Source organism: Mesocricetus auratus, unplaced genomic scaffold (assembly GCF_017639785.1).
Source record: "Mesocricetus auratus isolate SY011 unplaced genomic scaffold, BCM_Maur_2.0 Super-Scaffold_100014, whole genome shotgun sequence".
In the NCBI taxonomy this organism is placed as follows: domain Eukaryota; kingdom Metazoa; phylum Chordata; class Mammalia; order Rodentia; family Cricetidae; genus Mesocricetus; species Mesocricetus auratus.
The window spans coordinates 29,888,105-29,906,024 of NW_024429197.1; the positions used below are offsets into that span (position 1 = coordinate 29,888,105).

Below are 17,920 nucleotides of genomic sequence, written 5' to 3' on the forward strand. Positions count from 1 at the left end.
ACAGAATCATCAGCTTATGGAAATCATAAAACTGAAACCTGAATGTGTGAGATCTAAGATGTATTAGTGACCTTATTAGCAGAACATTAAACTAATGTGAATTTAATGTGTCACCAACTCACACAGCAAAAGAGATCTCAAAGTTCCATAATATTCAATTTCCTCACCCTTACAATCATTAAAATTTACTACGCACTACTAAGCCCATCAATCAGTTCTCAAAAGTAATCTGAAAATTGGATCATTGGGAGTAAGTACTAGCTAAATTTAGAGCTGAGGTAAAAGACTAAGTGACTTCTCAAAGTTGAACCCAGCTATGAATTTGATCAAAAGTCTTCTGATTAGGCTGGGCGGTGGTGGCGCACGCCTTTAATACAAGCACTCGGGAGGCAGAGGCAGGCGGATCTCTGTGAGTTTGAGGCCAGGCTGGACCGACAGCCTCCAAAACAATACAGAGAAACCCTGTCTCGTAAAACCAAAAAAAAAAAAAAAAAAGGAAAGTCTTCTGATTAAATAAAACTGTCAGTTCATAACATGACCTTTGGCATTTGTATGCAAAAATAGCTTAGAAAACACTGTGCTAAAAGGAAATTTGGTAAACAGGTTGATAAAAGCTGACAAATAATTCCTTCTTTTTAAAAAAAAAAAATCACACAGCCTGCTAGTATTGAGTGGTTTTGACTAGCAGTGTTAAAACTCATCTATATATTCAATTAGTTATGCTTCAAATTTTATATTAATTACAACTTTACATCAAATATACTTCTTTTGGAGGGGCAGTTGAGCCTAGGCTAGCCTTAAACTTATTGTAAACCTACTGCCTCAGCCTCTGGAGTACTGAGGTTACTAGTGTACATTGTCATAATAATACTCAAAAATACCTAGCTATTTTACTAAACCCCACTGGTATACAGACTGTTACTGATTCTATATTAAATTAAGAATTTTAAAGCAGATTTCTGTATGAGATAGTTATTCACTAAGTTTTCACTTTATTTAAACTTGACCTTTGGGTTAGGATGAGTCAGGCAGGTGAAAAAGAAAATGAAAAAATAGAATTTGATCTCACTCTCATCACCAAGTAACTTCTATCACTTAAATGCTACTGAGAAGTGTTCTACCAGAGGTGCAAGTATACCAGGAAACACGAGGCTTCCACACCTCTTCTGTCATTCCAACTTTAAAAAGTGAATCACATTTGACAGTCTTTGCTACTAAAATACCAACAGGCAAGAGGATACACTTAAACAAATTAGTTTAACCTCAAGCAAGTTCGAAGGTAATAGCTTTATATGACTAAAATGGCATGCAAGCAAATATGGAAAAGTTCAACTAAATATCTGCATAGCATGTGAAGGGTACACAGGAATGTAGAATGGCCTTTTTTAAAAATTACTTTATCCATTTATTTAATTTTGATTTTTTATATGTATGGGCATTTGCCCACTTACAAGTCTACACTGAATAAGTGCTAGGTGCCTGTGGATCCCACAAAACTGGAGTTACAGATGGTTGTAAGCTGTCATGCCTGGAATCACACCCAGGTCTTCCAGAAGAGCAGCCAGGGCCCTTAGCTGCTAAGGCATCTTCCACACACTCCATTTTTGTTTACTTTGTATGTGTATGAGTGTTTTGTCATATGTATGGAAGTGCACCATGTACATATATAGTGCTGGTGGAAGCCAGAAGAGGGTACCAGCTGCTGCAGCACCCCCTAGAACTGGAGTTGCAGACAGTTGTGAAGTCCCCATGTAAGTGCTGGGAACCAAACCTGGATCCTTTGGAAGAGCAGTCAATGCTCTTAACTGCTGAGCCATCTCTCCAGCCCTGTATGCACCCTTACAAGTATTTTCTTTCACACTGTTTTGTGAATTTCCTAAAAGCCTCACCTTAGTGATTTTAAGTGGATTAAGGAGTCTAAGGAAGGTAAGCCACAGGGCATGCAAGTATCAAGTGACACATGACAGAAGCATGCTGATCTGCTGTTTTCATTATTTATTAACTTTTATACATAAAAACCACTCTAATTTCGAAATATATCATGTAACTAAAAAGCTGTAACACTAAAATACAACAAAGACAGCATAAAATAAAGCTCTAACCTTGAGAGAGAGGAGAGTTAAGAAACTGACAGTACAAGAAAGGCGAAAGCAGAGTGCTGCAGAATGGAAAAAACAGTCCAAACTAGAGAAAACACAGAAGGAGGAAAGCGACATTCAAAAGGGATTAGTTGAAACTACCAAAAACAAAAACAAAACAAAAAAACAAATGCAGTACCTTTTTTAAAAAGTCAGATTATAAGTCAAAAAGAGATTATTTGAAAGTACAAATTTTAATGTTTTTGGTTAAATAGATAAGGCAACAATTATAAAATATCCCAATGACTCTGACACCAAGTGTTAAGTACACCTTTGTATGCTCTAGTGAATGAACTTATGAGAAGTCTAAGTACAAACTATGTCAACAGACACAACTTTAAGTGTCTCTTGCATACAGATTTCAGGAACAGACAAAACTGATTCAGTAATTTCTGTTCTCTTAGAAATTAAGAGTTGGTGAGAGTTTCAAAAGGAAAAACTCTACATAAGTGAAGCTTGCAGTGCTACACAGCTGAGATATAGAACAGAGCACAGAGCGTTTAAGAATAAATCAGTACCTTCATCTTTCTGTGTGCATCACTTTCAGCCTCTCAACAAACTAGGAAACATGTCAGACATCAACGAGTCTAAAAACTCACAAAGTACAAAACTCATTCATATATCTAATTCTCAGGACCTGGCAGATGTGAATTTTATTTAGTTTACCTGAGGGGGAAAAAGTCCATTTCTGATTTTTGTTAGATTAAAATGGAAATTTTAACTATACTACAAAATTAATTAAAATCAAAACATTCTATTGGTACTCGAAAGTTCTTAATAACGCACATTTGACAGCTCCTGTTACTTACAACCCTAAAAAGTCACTACAGCAATATTTATATTGCAGGTGAAAAGGGATTTAAAGATACAAAGTTTGGGGGATGCTTTATTTTCTTTGGGTCTTTTGCTTTTGAGACGAGGTCTTCTTGCACTGCCCAGGATAGCCTTGAACTTCTGGATCCATGAATTCTTTAGCTTCAGCCTACCCAGGAGCTAACAGGTTCAAACCATACCCGGTTATTTTGTTACTTTGAAAAAAGTAACTAAACCCACCACTGTAAGTCTTTTGAAACGTCTATTACAGACCAGGATATTGTAAATATACTGTATTTTAAAAAAAACGTTTCTAGATAAGGAAGAAAAAATTCAAAGTACAACATGGTTAAAATAAAGATGTTTTGAAAATTCCCACCACTGACCAGAAACCCAACTAACTTCTAGATGTTTAGATATGAAGTATATACATTTTATGGCAAAGAACACTTACAGATGTTCCTCAACATACAATTTTCTTGAAGGTTATTTTTTATTTTTTTTATTTTTTGAGACAGGGTTTCTCTGTATTGTTTTGGAGGCTGTCCTGGAACTCGATCTGTAGACCAGGCTCAAGCTGCCTTCGAACTCACAGAGATCCGCCTGTCTCTGCCTCCTGAGTGCTGGGATTAAAGGTGTGCGCCACCAACGCCTGGCTTGAAGGTTATTTTGATGTAAAATTGACACCAAGCAATCACTATCTCCTAGATTTTGTTTCCAAATTTGTATTGTTTTCTGTAAGAGTGAAATGTAACAATTTAATTCTTACAGCTAACATTTTTTTCTTTTATGTTTTTGGTGCATGCTTATAACTCTAGCATTTGGGAAGTGAAAGGAGGAAGGATCAGAAGTTCAAAGTAATTCTCAGTTACATAGTGTTCAACACCAGGCTGGGCTATATGAGACCTGTTTCAAAAAAAAAATCCCTTCAATTTAACAAACTACAGCTGTCATATGAGTAATGAATAGTGGGGTTGACAAGCTGCAGTTCAAGGATGCTATAGGAGGGATGTGAGCAGAAACAGCTGACCTGAACAAGGGGGAGCTCATGGACCCCACAGACTGATGGCTGAGAGCCCAGCATGGGGCCCATCCAGACCCCCTGAAAGTGGTTGTCAGTGAGGAGGCCTTGGGTACTAGATCAGTACTTATCCCTGACATCTGAAAGAACTCTGGGAGCCCATTCCACATGGAGTGATGCTCTCTCAGCCTGGACACATAGACCCTGCCCCAGAAGATATGACAAACTTTGAGATCCCCCATGAAGGGCCTCACCCTCCCTGGAGAGTATAGTGGGGACTGGGTGGAGGGCTGGGGGGGTTGGGGGAGGAGGGAAAGGAGAAGGAGCTGGGATTGACATGTGAAACAAGCTTGTTTCTAATTTAAATTAAAAAAAGGAAAAAAAAAGGGATGTGAGCATGCTCACAGATACACACTAAACTGACAACAGAGAGGCTCTGCCCCTCCACCTTTGTGACTAGACACAGGCATGCAGATCTTCTTTGAGGTTATCTTACCTTTTGTAAACTAGACCTGTCTGATGGTGGAATCATCTCAGGAGTGAGAATATGAGGAGGATCAATGCCCTTTGTTAACTTTTGATTGATTAAGTGAAAAGCCAAGGCAAACTGGTCTTTTGAAAGCTTCCCACAGTTCTTTGTGTCACACAGAGCCCTATATAAATAAACAAAATGAATAATATATAAATCTACAATTATTATTCCCAAAATCCATGAGAAAAATGATTTTAACTTTTTAAAAATAATCAGCTGAGTTGAAATAGGCAGATCGTATAGCCTACTTAAAACTCACATAAATGATACAGAGGTGTACTACATTAAAATACTATAAAGAAGCCAGGCATGACTTCAGTCACAGCTCTCAGAAGGCAGAGGCAGGCAGATCTCTGAATTTGGGGCAAGCCTGGTCTACAGAGCGAGTTCCAAGACTGCCAGGGCTACACAGAGAAACCCTGTTGAAGAAAGGAGGAGGAGGAAGAAGGAAGGAGGAAGATGGGAGGAGGAGGAGGAGGAGGAGGAGGAGGAGGAGGAGGAGGAGGAGGAGGAGGAGGAGGAGGAGGAGGAGGAGGAGGAGGAGGAGAAAAGAAGGAGGGAGGAGGATTACCAAAGCCAGGGAAACATCACAAAGAGAAAGCAGAAAGAATGGCTAAGCAGGACGATGGAGGGGGTGCTGTGGAATGCTGTCTTATGGAAACAACACAGCAGCTGGGGTTACTTGTCTAAGGCTGAGTTCATCAGCACTGCTGCATGGGAAGGAAAGGAGCACACGAGGTCCCACTCTTGCTGAGGTTGTTAATGGCTGCCCAGGAAGGGAAGTCATTTTTCTTCAGTGAAGCAGTCACTAGTAAGCTGCACATGATCCAGTAAAGAATTTTACATCGTGGGTATGCAAGCAACCCTAATTAAGCTCAGGAGGTTACTAGAAAACAAATAAAAAGTTAAAAGTAGACATAATGTAAAGAAGAGCTCCAGAGAGTGGAAAGGTGGTAAAACAGGGTAACAGGCTTAGGGTTTTTCTGTAGCTTTGGAGCCTGTCCTGGAACTCACTCTGTAGACCAGGCTGGCCTCAAAACTCACAGAGATCCACCTGCCTCTGCCTCTTTTAACCCCTCTGCTGGGATTAAAGGCATGTGCCACCACTGCCTGGCTGACAATAAATGTAAGAGCACCAGAAAATACAGTAAAACCTGTCAATTGAAGGAAGAGAACACATGTTTCATTCTATTTGTCTTTTTTTCTTCTTCTTATGCTTAATTCTTTGAAAGTCAGTGTCGCCTGATGAAAAATAACTGGAACACAGCATTAAGCTTAATGTGGATTCCAGCTTTTCTCTTAACTACTTAAAACCTCGAAAAAAAAATCAAGGTCTCAATCTTAGTTTCATCTATAAGTAAAGATACTCTTTTTGTGAGGGACCATAAGAAAGGCAATGTATGATTAAAGCCCGAGCACAGAACCAAACCCATTTGTGACAGTTACCTTTGTTATGGGTGCTTAACCTAGGCACTCAAAGATTGCAGATTCAGCTATGCAAGTATAATCTTTTCCAGTCTCAATACTCATCTCTCTTGAATCAGACCCACTATGCTTTGCTCTCCATCAAGTTTTTCTTTGAAACTTCTTGTGTTTGTTGCTTTTTTAAAACCTCAAAATAACATCTGGTATAATAAACCAGGGTGGTGGCAGGCATAGGACAAAGCAATTTCATTTGCATTATCATATGTAATATGAACTGCATGGCCAACAAACAATTGTCATACCAAGGTATAGTGCACATACCTCTTACAGGATTAGACAGGTACACTATTACTTTATTTAAATAAAAACACTATCTTGTATAAACTTTACAAACAAAACCTCATCCAGCTAAACTAATGTAGCCATTCAAACAAGCAACCTCCTAGACTAAAAGTCTATATACCTCAATGAATATATTCAAATTCAATGAGTACATACAGCTATTCTGAAGCTATAGAATTTTGCTTATAGGTTTATGCACAAAAACTGAAAAGTCTATGACAGAGTTAAAACTAGAAACACAACTTTTATACTCTCTTTGAAGACTCATGCATTCTTTACCTGTACCCATCCTTCCTCACCACCCTTTCCTACTCTCCTACTGCATGTAACATTTACTATTCTCATGTACACGCATTTGTTTGCAGGTATACACGAATAAGCTATAGGCAAGGACGCACAAGAACACTCAAGATTTTTCTTTCTGATACCAAAAGACATTTGCACCCCTGTTTATTGCTGCTCTATTCTGTATATGAAATGAGACCAAGAGACCTTCATCAACACATAAATGGCTAAATATGTATATATATGGATACTATTCAGCTCTAAAGAAAAATGAAAAAGAATTTTTTGAGACATGGTCTCATTTATTCCAGGCTGGCCTTAAAGTAGCTGGACAGGACCTAATCGATCCCGTACTTCCATGGGCACTGGGATTGCAGGTATATACCACCACACCCAATTTATGTAACACAAGGGATCAAATCCAGGCCCTTCTGCATGCTATATCTCCAGCCCCTAAAGGCACTACTTATTAAACTGTTCAAATTTCAGATATCTGGATTCTCTTAAGAACATTCGATTTTAATTAGTATAAACAAATGAAATGTTACACTTTTTAAAATTCCTACTTTTGAATTTTGTTCATTGTACACAATAATTCTTCAGATTTGAATTTCCTCTATTAAAAAATTAAACAAATACTAACCCATTTGTGCTGATATTTTGTTTGTGATCTAACAAATAAAGCTTAGCCATAGACACCAGGCAGTGGTGGTACATACCTTTAATCCCAGCACTCAGGAGGCAGAAGCAGGTGGATCTCTGTGAGTTCAAGGCACCCTGGGCAACGAGACTGATCCAGTCTAAAAGAGAAACAGAGTCAGGCAGTGGTGACTCACACCTTTAATCCCAGCACTAGAGACAGGAGTAATATGGCTGGGCAAAGAGATTAATACAATGCAGGAGACAGGAGCTCATTGCATTTAATCTGAGGATTCAAAGGGACAGGGTTGCCCCTTTGGTCTGAGGATTCAGTAGAGATAAGAGGTCTCTCTTGTGGCTGGTTCCTTTACTTCTTGACCTTTCAGCATTTACCCTAATATCTAACTCTGGCTTTTTATTATTAAGACCTATTCACAAAAACTAGTAAAAAAAAAAAAAAGACTGTGGTGGGAGGAGGGGAGGGAAAGGGAGAGGGACGTGAGATTGGCATGTGAAGAAACCTTGTTTCTAATTTGAATTTAAATTTAAAAATAAAAATTTTTAATAAAAAATATAAGACTGTATGAAAACTAGAGTTGTAGCCGGGCGGTGGTGGCGCATGCCTTTAATCCCAGCACTCGGGAGGCAGAGGCAGGCGGATCTCTGTGAGTTCGAGGCCGGGCTGGACAGATAGCCTCCAAAACAATACAGAGAAACCCTGTCTCGTAAAAACCAAAAAAAAAAAAAAAAAAAAAAAAACCAAAAAAACAAAACTAGAGTTGTTATAGAACTACAGATACACACACTTTTTAAAGAATTCTATTAAAATAAAGTCTTACCAAATGTGGGCTAGTAAGCCAGGAAGTAAACCTGTTTTCAGGAAGGTTTCACGGACCTCAATTCCAGATACATATCCATCCATATCCTTATCAATTTTTAGGAAGATTTCATCATATTTAGCCTTTTCTGAAGGGGTTACAACCCACTGGAGAGAGGAGAGAAGTTTCTGTCAAAATGAAACCAACTTTGAAATGATATTCTTTCGAATCATAAGAGTATCTGTCACCAATCTGAACAAATCTACTCAACTTTGATGTCAGTGCACTGATTACCACACACCACAACCAAACAGTATAAAGAGAATGCAACAAAATTACAAGTCAGTTAGGACCACATTTACAGGTATTAATTTAATATTTTTCTTTTAAGAAGCCAGTAAACTCAAGCACAATTAAGCCCTGGTCTATAAATTCCCATACTAACACCAGTATCTGGAAAAACCTGTAAAACAAATGATCTAGATAAGCCCCATGCTTCGTTTTCTATTGTTTCATGCAAAATTTTGCCCAGAGCTGAACTTGTACAGGTTGTCAATACGGTTGACATTACACAGCCTGACAAGAGATAGGTCAGAGGAAGTAAGAATCCATCAGAATTAGTAACGTGACCTGAAGAATAAGGAGTTACTATGGATTAAAAACAATTATATGACAGGAAAAGCATGCATGTTAGCACATAGTATCTTCTATTTCCATCTTTGATCTCTGATAGCTCGAGGCAAAAATCAGTTAAACATCCACAAGACCTAAGGAGCATCTGCCTCCTCTGGGACATCACATTATGCAGGTTCAACTAAAGGGAGTGTAGCAGCATTAACTGCTCCTTCTATCTTTATCAATCACATTCATGCACTTTGTTAAAGCAAAATCCTTTAACACTGATAAATTTCTACCTGTCTTAACGGTGCTTTGGTAGGTAAAATGCCTACAGGTGGTAAGGAGTGGTAAGATTCCTTGGCTGCTGAAGAGGGGATCAACCACATGGAGCCTGAAATACTGACCGTTTTTCTCTTAGAGGGTGGCACCAAGGCTGGAGGCAAGGACATTGGCACAGGTTCTTTCTCCAGTGCACAATATACCAAAAACATGGCCTTGAAGATAAACAAAACAGAGTCATGCATATATTTAAATTATCATAAAATCCACTCACTGAATTGCTCACTGTTCAACAACAAATCATTTTCAAGCAATCTCAAAAAAATTTGGGGGGGGGGAGGGAGTTGGTTTCTCTGTATAGCCCTGGCTATCCTGGAACTCACTCTGTAGATCAGGCTGGTCTGAAACTCAGATCCACCTGCCTCTGACTCTTCCTCCCAAATGCTGGATTAAAGGTATGAGCCATGGCTTTTCAAATCTTCTTTAAAAGTTAAGAGAGAAAAATAGAAAAAAAAAAAAGGAAGAAATGTAAGAAATAGTTACAAAAACTTAGAGGTACACTTTTCATTTGAAGTTCTTGTAACAGAAAAGAATGTAAGAATTTGAGTACAAAATGCTATCTATAAAGAAATAATCTTGATGTATAAAAATGCTCCTAGAAATTAATAATTTAAGTCCAATAAAAGATGGACAAAAACTATGAATAATTTCCAAAAAAAGTAGACACCACAAATGGCCTGTCCTTGAATATATAAAAACCATGCTCAATTTTACTCTTAAACTAAAACTACAGATTAAAATTATAGTGGGTTAACATTTTGCCTAAGAAGCAAGAATCCTAAGTTCCATAATGTACTTGGCAGCTAAACTGTGGGGAAAGAGCACTGTCAAACATTGCTAGTGGGCACCGAAGGGTAACAGATGCCACTTTTGCAGGATTATTTGGGGCAGAGGTCAACTAGGCAACAGGCAGTTAACTTTGCCTTAAACCACGCTCTGCCTCAGTTCTCAAGAGCTGGGCTACAGGCATGAGCCACAGCCCTCACCCCACTTTTCACAGCTTGGTGATGGTATATCAGAGGCACTTATATAGGAGGTACTACTGCTAGGCTTTATTTACTGTTAGCTACTCTTCTATCCACCTTCCCAAACATTTGTGGCCTCTAGTGACTGAAGGGCCTTTTTCTTTATCTTGTCACTTACCTAAACTCTATGTATACTGAAGACACTGTAATAGTCTGAGCTCTAAGCCACTTCTTGGAGAATTTTTCTTTTCCTAAATTGTCTCCCAGGTATACATGAATTATACATATTAACTAATTTATTTTTCTTTTGGGAACATGTCATTTGTTATATGAATCCTGGTCAAGAACTTAAAAAGGCTAGAGGCAAACTGGTCACCAAATTACAAATGTACTCTTCCCTTTGGCTCAGTCATCTAACATCTGGGAACCTATCCTTACATTTATTTGCCTACTTATGAATTGCTGTATGAAAAATATTATTAACCACAGAAGCTGTCTGCATCAGCACCCAACTGTCCATCAATAAAAGATTAACTTAAAAATTATGGTATACCTATATCATGAAAAACTATGAAGCAATAAAAGAATCATGGGAAAGCACTTTGGTATTGCCTTCACAAATATGTTAATTTCCAGAATGACCCAATTAGACACTTAAATTGGAAGCAATATATTGTATGTAGCTTCCAAAAGACTATACCAGGATAAAAAAAAAATCACAAACTATTCTATGAGAAAGTAAGCCCAAGATTCTAAAGCACACTGATAAATATGAAAAAATATCGGGGCAGTGGTGGAGCACAACTTTAATCCCAGCACTCAGGAGGCAGAGACAGGTGGATCTGTGTGAGTTTGAGGCCAGCCTGGTCTACAGAGCAAGTTCCAGGACAGACTACAAAGCTACAAAGAAATTGTCTCAAACAAAACAAACAAAAAAAGCAAGCCCCTCAGATTGATCTGATGTCCACTGAAAGTTAATGTTGCTTAAAACACAAAGAGAAAACTACCCTCAAAGAAAGTCAGTAGGTGATAGTAATCCCAACTAAATCCTTTCTGTGTAAAGTGTAGGTCTATTTGTGATGTTTTTTTTTAAAGAAGGTATCCTAAAAGCTTTTGAGTTTAGTGTCTCTCTATGTAACTATATTCATATTCAACTATTGTATACCAACTTGAAAACTAGCATTTCTCTTCCCTGCATACACACATGCACTCACACGGGCAGGTGGGGCTGGGGGGGCACCATTCGATCTGGTTGCTGTTTTTGTTTCAGTTGTAGATTTTTCATAGGATACAGTACAGTAGAAGATGAAAACAAGATCATAGTTCAGCAGCACTAAAATTACTCTGCTCACCTTTAATATTTATTTAGTGAACAAAATTTTGGCATTAGTTTTCTTGGGGAAACTATTTCCAAGACACATGGAATTAATAACTTTAGCTTTCAGAAAAAAATGTATTGTCTATTGGCAGATGTCAAGCATTGCTTTTGTTGTTGTTTAGTGTCCAATTTTCCAGGAAATGACTTCCATCTGCAGCAAGAAAATGCTGATCTTTATATGCATATAAGTCACTAGTTACATGCAAAGTGCCAATCAGATACTGCATGCATTGTGAACTTGGCTGAAGAGATGTGCTAGGCAGATTTTTTTCTTTCTGGAGCTTCAAGTTTTTAGAGGCATAGTGTTCATGTGTTTTCAAACTGGCATTGAATTCTTGCTGGTTGGCTAGTGTGTGGAAAAGGTTTGTTTTGGGTCAACAGGTTAAGTGCCATCCCTGGATACACAGCATCAGAGTTACCCGGGAACTTGTTAAAAATGTAGTTTCTTTGGCCCAGTACCAGCTTTACTGATTCCAGAATTCTGATTATAGAGCTACTCAACTGTCCAGGTAACTCTGATACCTGTTATAATCTGGACCAACCGGTGAGGTTTAGCTTTTCTAATTATAAAGGAAATTGTGGTAGTGTGACTTATTACACAGGTGCTGTGCTGTTAATGCTGATTAAATCTCGATCAATCAAGAATGCTGTAGCTAGGCTGGCCTAAATCTCACAGAGATCCACCTACCTCTGCCTCCCAAGTACTGGGGTTAAGCAGCACCACTGCGGTCTCTGGAGGGGCAGGTTTAAAATACAGATTCTGACCAACTCTGACATAGATGATCTGCAGGGGCAAGGCTTGCAGTTTTTTTCAAGGGTTCTCAGGTATCACTAATAGGCAACTATACTTTTAGGAATTTCCTTAAGAGTTCTACGTGCTTACTGATGATCTATTAATTCAAGCAGGTGGCAACCAACAGCTGCTACAAGGGATTTAAAAACACTTTGTGTTTTCCAAGTAAAACAAGTTTCCTTCACCACTTTAGTTTAATAAAACATTTATAGAAAGATGTCTGACCACCATGTTAGAAACAGAAAGAGGACAAAAAAATCCTTCACTTTCATAACACAAGAGAAGCAACACGAGTAAAAAGTTAATTTCAGGGTTTGAGGTACAGCTCAGTATCAGAGTGCTTGCTTGGCATTTGCAAGAACCTGTATTCAATCCTAAGAACCACACGAAAGAAAGAAAGAAAGAAAGAAAGAAAGAAAGAAAGAAAGAAAGAAAGAGAGAGAGAGAGAGAGAGAGAGAGAGAGAGAGAGAGAGAGAGAGAGAGAGAAAGAAAGAAAGAAAGAAAGAAAGAAAGAAAGAAAGAAAGAAAGAAAGAAAGAAAGAGAAATTTGAATAACGTGTGTGTGATGAGCTGGGTGGTGATGGCAGTGGCGCACGCCTTTAATCCCAGCACCCGGGAGGCAGATGCAGGCGGATCTCTGTGAGTTCGAGGCCAGCCTGGTCTACAGAGTGAGTTCCAGGACAGCCAGAGCTATTAGAGAAATCCAGTCTCAAAAAAACTATTTGATGCATGCTACAAGTATTAGCTCCCTCTTAGCTCTCCAAGTGCCACACGTTCCTCATAAAGTAAGGATCCAATAAATACTACTGACCGAAAAGATTAAGAATTGGAAAGAAGGGGGCTGGCTGAAGAGATAGCTCAGAGGTTAAGAGCACTGGCTGCTCTTCTGGAGGCCCTGAGTTCAATTCCCAGCAACCACATGGTGGCTCATAACCACCTGTAATGAGATCTGGTATCCTCTTCTGGTTTGCAGGGATATATGCAGGCAGAACACTGTATACATAATAAATAGATACTTAAAAAAAATAAAGAATTGGAAAGAAGAAAAATTTATAGATACAAAAAGACATCTACGTTAAAAAATAAAGGGGAGGGGTCATTATCTTCATTTTACGGGAAAAATAGAGGGAAAATCACAAGTTACTTTTCTGGGAAGAAATCTTGCAAATGTTACCTTAAGCAATTTCCATGATAGTATATCTAGATTTGTCTAGAAACAAAATGTATTTTGTTTCTAGACAAATCTAAATTGGAAGATATTCTACAAGCTATCAGACCAGTACTCCTTTAAAAAAGGTCAAGGTCATAAAAATAAGACAAGAATGGCAAACTACCAAAGACTCAAGAGACTGAAAAGACACGGCAACTAAATGCAGTGTAATACTATAGAGCAGACCTTTGCCCAGGAAGTGTTATGAGGTTAAAAAAAAAATCAAAAGAAAGCATACAGTTTTAAGGCAATTTACCAATGTAGGTTACTAAATTTTTACAAAGGTCATTCTTGGATACACAACGATGTGAATGCACCTGACTGGGCTAATCAGGCTGTTACTCAAACTCAATGGAAAAGGGCCCAGGGCAGTGAGATGACTCAAATAGTCAAGGTGCCTTTTTTGCAAGTATGTCAATCTGAGACTGCTCCCAGGTAAAGGTAGAAAAAGAACAGATTTTCATGCCATGTGACCTGTGCCCACATACACCAGTAAGTTTTAGACAAAAATTTTGAAACTGGGAATAAATCAAGATTAAAACTGAATTGGATGGAAATTAAAATGTGAAACAAAAGAATAAATAATTCTAAAGGATGGGTGTTTTGAAATATCACTGACCTAATGATAGATTGAACCAAAGAAATAAAAAGGACTATGAGCATAAATATGAAAGATTGAAGATGAGAAAAGACCACCTCAGGCATAAAAAGATTTTTAAAAATACAAGTTAATGGGGAAAAGTTTAAAAGTAAAGAAAATTAAAAAAAAAAAACAAAATAAAACAAAAAAAAACAACTGACCTGGAGAAATGGTTCAGCAACCAAGAGACTGTATTACCCCAGAGGACCTGACTTCAGTTCATGGCACCCATGTCAAGTGGCTCACAACTAACTATAACTCAAACTCCAAGGAGATCTGACAACCTCTGGCTGTCTTCGTGTATACACACACAGACACACACACACACACACACACACACACACACACACACACACACAATTCTTTAGGAAAACAGAGGTAGAAAATTTAAGCTGGTACACAGGAGATCACCAACTTATTGCAGAAGGTTACGTGTCTGTGTATGGACAGGTGTGCTTGGGCGTGTACAGTCAGAGAGCAATCTTGGGGTCTTCCTCATTTACTCTACATCTTATTTTTTGAGCCACGGTCTCTCACTGAACCCAGACACTTGCAGACTCAGGAGCATCCCGTCTCTGCCTCGGCAGCACTCACAGCCACACCTTTATTTTTTTCTCTTTAACGTAGGTTCTAGAGATTGAACTAAGGTGCCATGAGTTCATGAGCTAGAATGCAACAACTGAACCACTTCACCTGCCCCTATTAAAGTTTCATATCTTTAAAATAAGGAAAGATGCCAAATGCCTCATCAGTTAAAATGAAACCAAAGTGTTGTTCATGTTTCCTTTTAATGAAATAGTGTGAAGATTAGGAGATATAGTTGAAGCAAGACTGAAGTAATTTAAGACCCCCCAAAATTACCACACCATTATCTTTACAATATATTAACCAAGTATCTCTCCTAAGTACCTGAAGTGAGAAAAAAAAAAAGACTGCAAAACATACACTAATTCTCCTTCTCATTAAAAATATGCACTCACATATAAATCCTAAAAAGGTTAATAACTTCAATCTGACGGGCATATACTACGGATAAACTGAAATGGAAATGCTTCCCAGGGCAGGAGGCTCAGAAGGTCAAGCCCTGTTTTAATCAAATGGTGGAGGTATACATGGGTGGGGGAAGTTGTCACATTGTCAAATTAAGATATTTCACATTTTAAGAATATCTGGTTACTTACAACTGCAAATTCATCTCTGTCAAGCTTTCCATCATGGTCAATATCACTCAACTCCCAAACCTTTAAAAAGAGAAGTGAGAACAATTAATGCTCTTTTATTTTATGTTCTATTTAGGAACAGGAAGAGAAAGTATACTAGTGGAATATGAAAATGCCTGGTTGGTAAGTGCCTTAAAAGGAATCTGGACTTTGTCTTAATTGCAATGAGAAGTTACTAGAAGATTAGTTTAAAGCAATAAAATAAGAATATTCAAAGTTTAGGAATCTCACACTGACCGCACACTAGAGAAAAGGATGGAAATAATACTAGAAAATAGCTTTTAAAAATCAGTATTTGCAAGGCATGGTGGATCTGAGTTCAAAGTTAGCCTGGTCTGAGAACAAAGAGAGTTCCAGGACAGCCTGCGCTACACAAAGAAACCCAAGGGGGGGGGAGGGGAAGAGAAGGAGGGGGGGAAAGATGGAGAGACAGACAGACAGACACACAGAGAGAGACAAGAGAGTGATCTAATAACTCAGGGGCAATAGCACAAGTATTTCTATCAATGTGATGGTAGTCACCACCATTGCCACCATAGATCTAACACTCTATGAGTTTGTAACATGTACTATATTAAGTACATATACTACTATCACATTTAATCCTTGGAACCCTATCAACTGAAAATTATACACAATTTAAAGATCTGAAAACCAACACACAGTTTTTCTAAGGAATTTCCCAAAGTCACTTAAATAAACAGGGCAGCCAGGATTTGATGCTCTGTAACCCAGCTGCGTACACAAGAGCTGGGGGTTTAAGTGGTTATGGTTTAAAACATGAAAGAAGAAAGGAGAGAAATCACTTTAGAAACAGCACAAAAGTGGCAAGGAGTAGGGAGAAACCCAGACAAAATTAGTGATTATTAATTTATTTTAGCATTTCTCAAAAGCCAGTATGCAACAAAAGAAAAGGTAAATAATGAGCATATGCAAAATTGAGTTTTCAGTAATATCAAAGTCAAAAAACTGAAGTCTTAAAAATATTTAGGAAAAAAAGGTCTATATAGGAAAGCAGGAAATTCAAGTTTAGAATCTATGATTTCATAAGCTAAGATATTTAAGAATCATGTAGAAAAAGACCTAAGAACAAACATAGGAATGAGCACATACAAATTAAAGAAAAAAATTTCTGAAGACACAAAGACATAGGTTTAATCTTACCAGTTGAAAAACCATGGAGTGATGGTAATGGTGGCTGTACAGCAATGTCACTATGCTTTGAGAGGACCAGGCCAGGCCTCACTAGGGTCTCATTCTAGCCTTCAGACAAATGGTCCCAGAAAAAGCAATGAACAAAGGACAATTTCCCTTCAGCAACCCTGATAGTAAGGTTACCAGAGAATCTGCACATACTGGACTCAGGCCAGCCCCATAGTATCTCAAGGTAATGACCAAATAAGGTCAGGATCTGGGACTTGTCCAGCCTGACCAAAAAAATAAGAGAATGATAGCTCTCACCAGCCCCGTAACTAACCCTAGCCAGTTAGAACATACTAATATAATTGCCATTTGTTTAAGCCAATTATAGTTAAAATGACCTAACTTCCTTAGGCACCCTCCTTAGTAAGGCTTAAAAGAAGCCTCCATCTCCTTCTTGAGGGGTGGAGGAGTCTTTTTCATCATCTTGTTTTTATGTGTGGCAATACCCCAGCATGCTGGAATAATAAAATTCTCTTGCTGATTGCATATGAGGATGGTGATTTTTGTGGGATTTCTCCAGGACTTTAACACCTAAACATTACTAAGCTGAACATATAACACGTGAACTACACGGGCAGAGAAGGTAACTCAATTAATAATAAAGTACTTTCCATGCAAGCATGAGGGCCTGGGTTCAATCCCCAGACCTGTATAAAAAGCGTCAGAGCTGGAGGGATGGCTCAGCAGTTAAATGTACTTGATGCTCTTGCAAAGCACCCAGTTTCAGTTCCCAATATCCACATGGAGGCTCACAAAAATCTTTATGCCAGTTCCAGGGTATGCAGTGGCCTCTTCTAACCTTTATGAGCACCAGGCGCACACACACAGTGTACATACATACATTCAGGCAAAACAGTCATAAACATAAATCTTAAACAACAACAACAAAAGTTAGGTGTCTAGGTGTAAGGTAGTGCAGGCCAGTAACCCCAGTCCTGGAGCAGCAGAGCTCCAGGATAACGCAACAACATGCCTCAAAAACAAAACAAAACAAAAAATAAGGTAAGAAAACACAACAACAGTTTCTGAAAAGCAACACCTGAGGCTTCCACATGTGCACACACAGAGAAAAAAACAAAAACAAACAAAATCCAAAAAAGAAGGGGCTAGCTTGACAGTTCAGCAGGTAAAGGTGCTTACTGCCAAATCTAACAACCAAGTACTAACCCCAGGACTCACATAATGATGGAAGGAGAAAACCGAGTCCCTCAAGTTGTCCCCTAATCTTCACACTGGCATACTGTGGCGCACACACACACACACACACACACACACACACACACACACACACACACACACACACACACAAATTAATTAATTCATTAAAAAGACTGAGGGGAAGTGAAGAAGCCTGAGTTCAAAGAATTAAAGTCTAACAAACATCTAGGGAAAAGACTAAGAAATCCAGTCAGAGAGCAAAATTTATGATTTCACACTCCTTTAAAACAAGACCCTACAATACATAGGATAAGGTCTGGGACTGAGCTCAGCAGTTAAGAGTATTTGCTGCCCTCCCAGCTCCCACATGGCAGCTCACAAC

At 38.5% G+C, this 17,920-nt stretch overlaps 1 protein-coding gene across 5 annotated transcripts in view; it reads right to left on the bottom strand.

Moving 5' to 3' along the window:
* The window catches only part of Eps15 (epidermal growth factor receptor pathway substrate 15), a 98,782-nt gene that overhangs the window by 51,643 nt on the left and 29,219 nt on the right, over positions 1-17,920 (bottom strand). For 2 of the 5 annotated variants that reach the window (XM_040756977.1, XM_040756979.1), the window contains exons 8-11: positions 15,139-15,198; positions 8,928-9,125; positions 8,035-8,201; positions 4,469-4,625 (exon numbers count right to left, since the gene is read on the bottom strand). In XM_040756977.1, coding sequence (XP_040612911.1) covers positions 4,469-4,625; positions 8,035-8,201; positions 8,928-9,125; positions 15,139-15,198 — 582 coding nt within the window. The remainder of the gene's footprint in view (positions 1-4,468; positions 4,626-8,034; positions 8,202-8,927; positions 9,126-15,138; positions 15,199-17,920) is intronic. The other 3 variants (XM_040756978.1, XM_005072120.4, XM_021228390.2) reach the window with 3 other exon arrangements.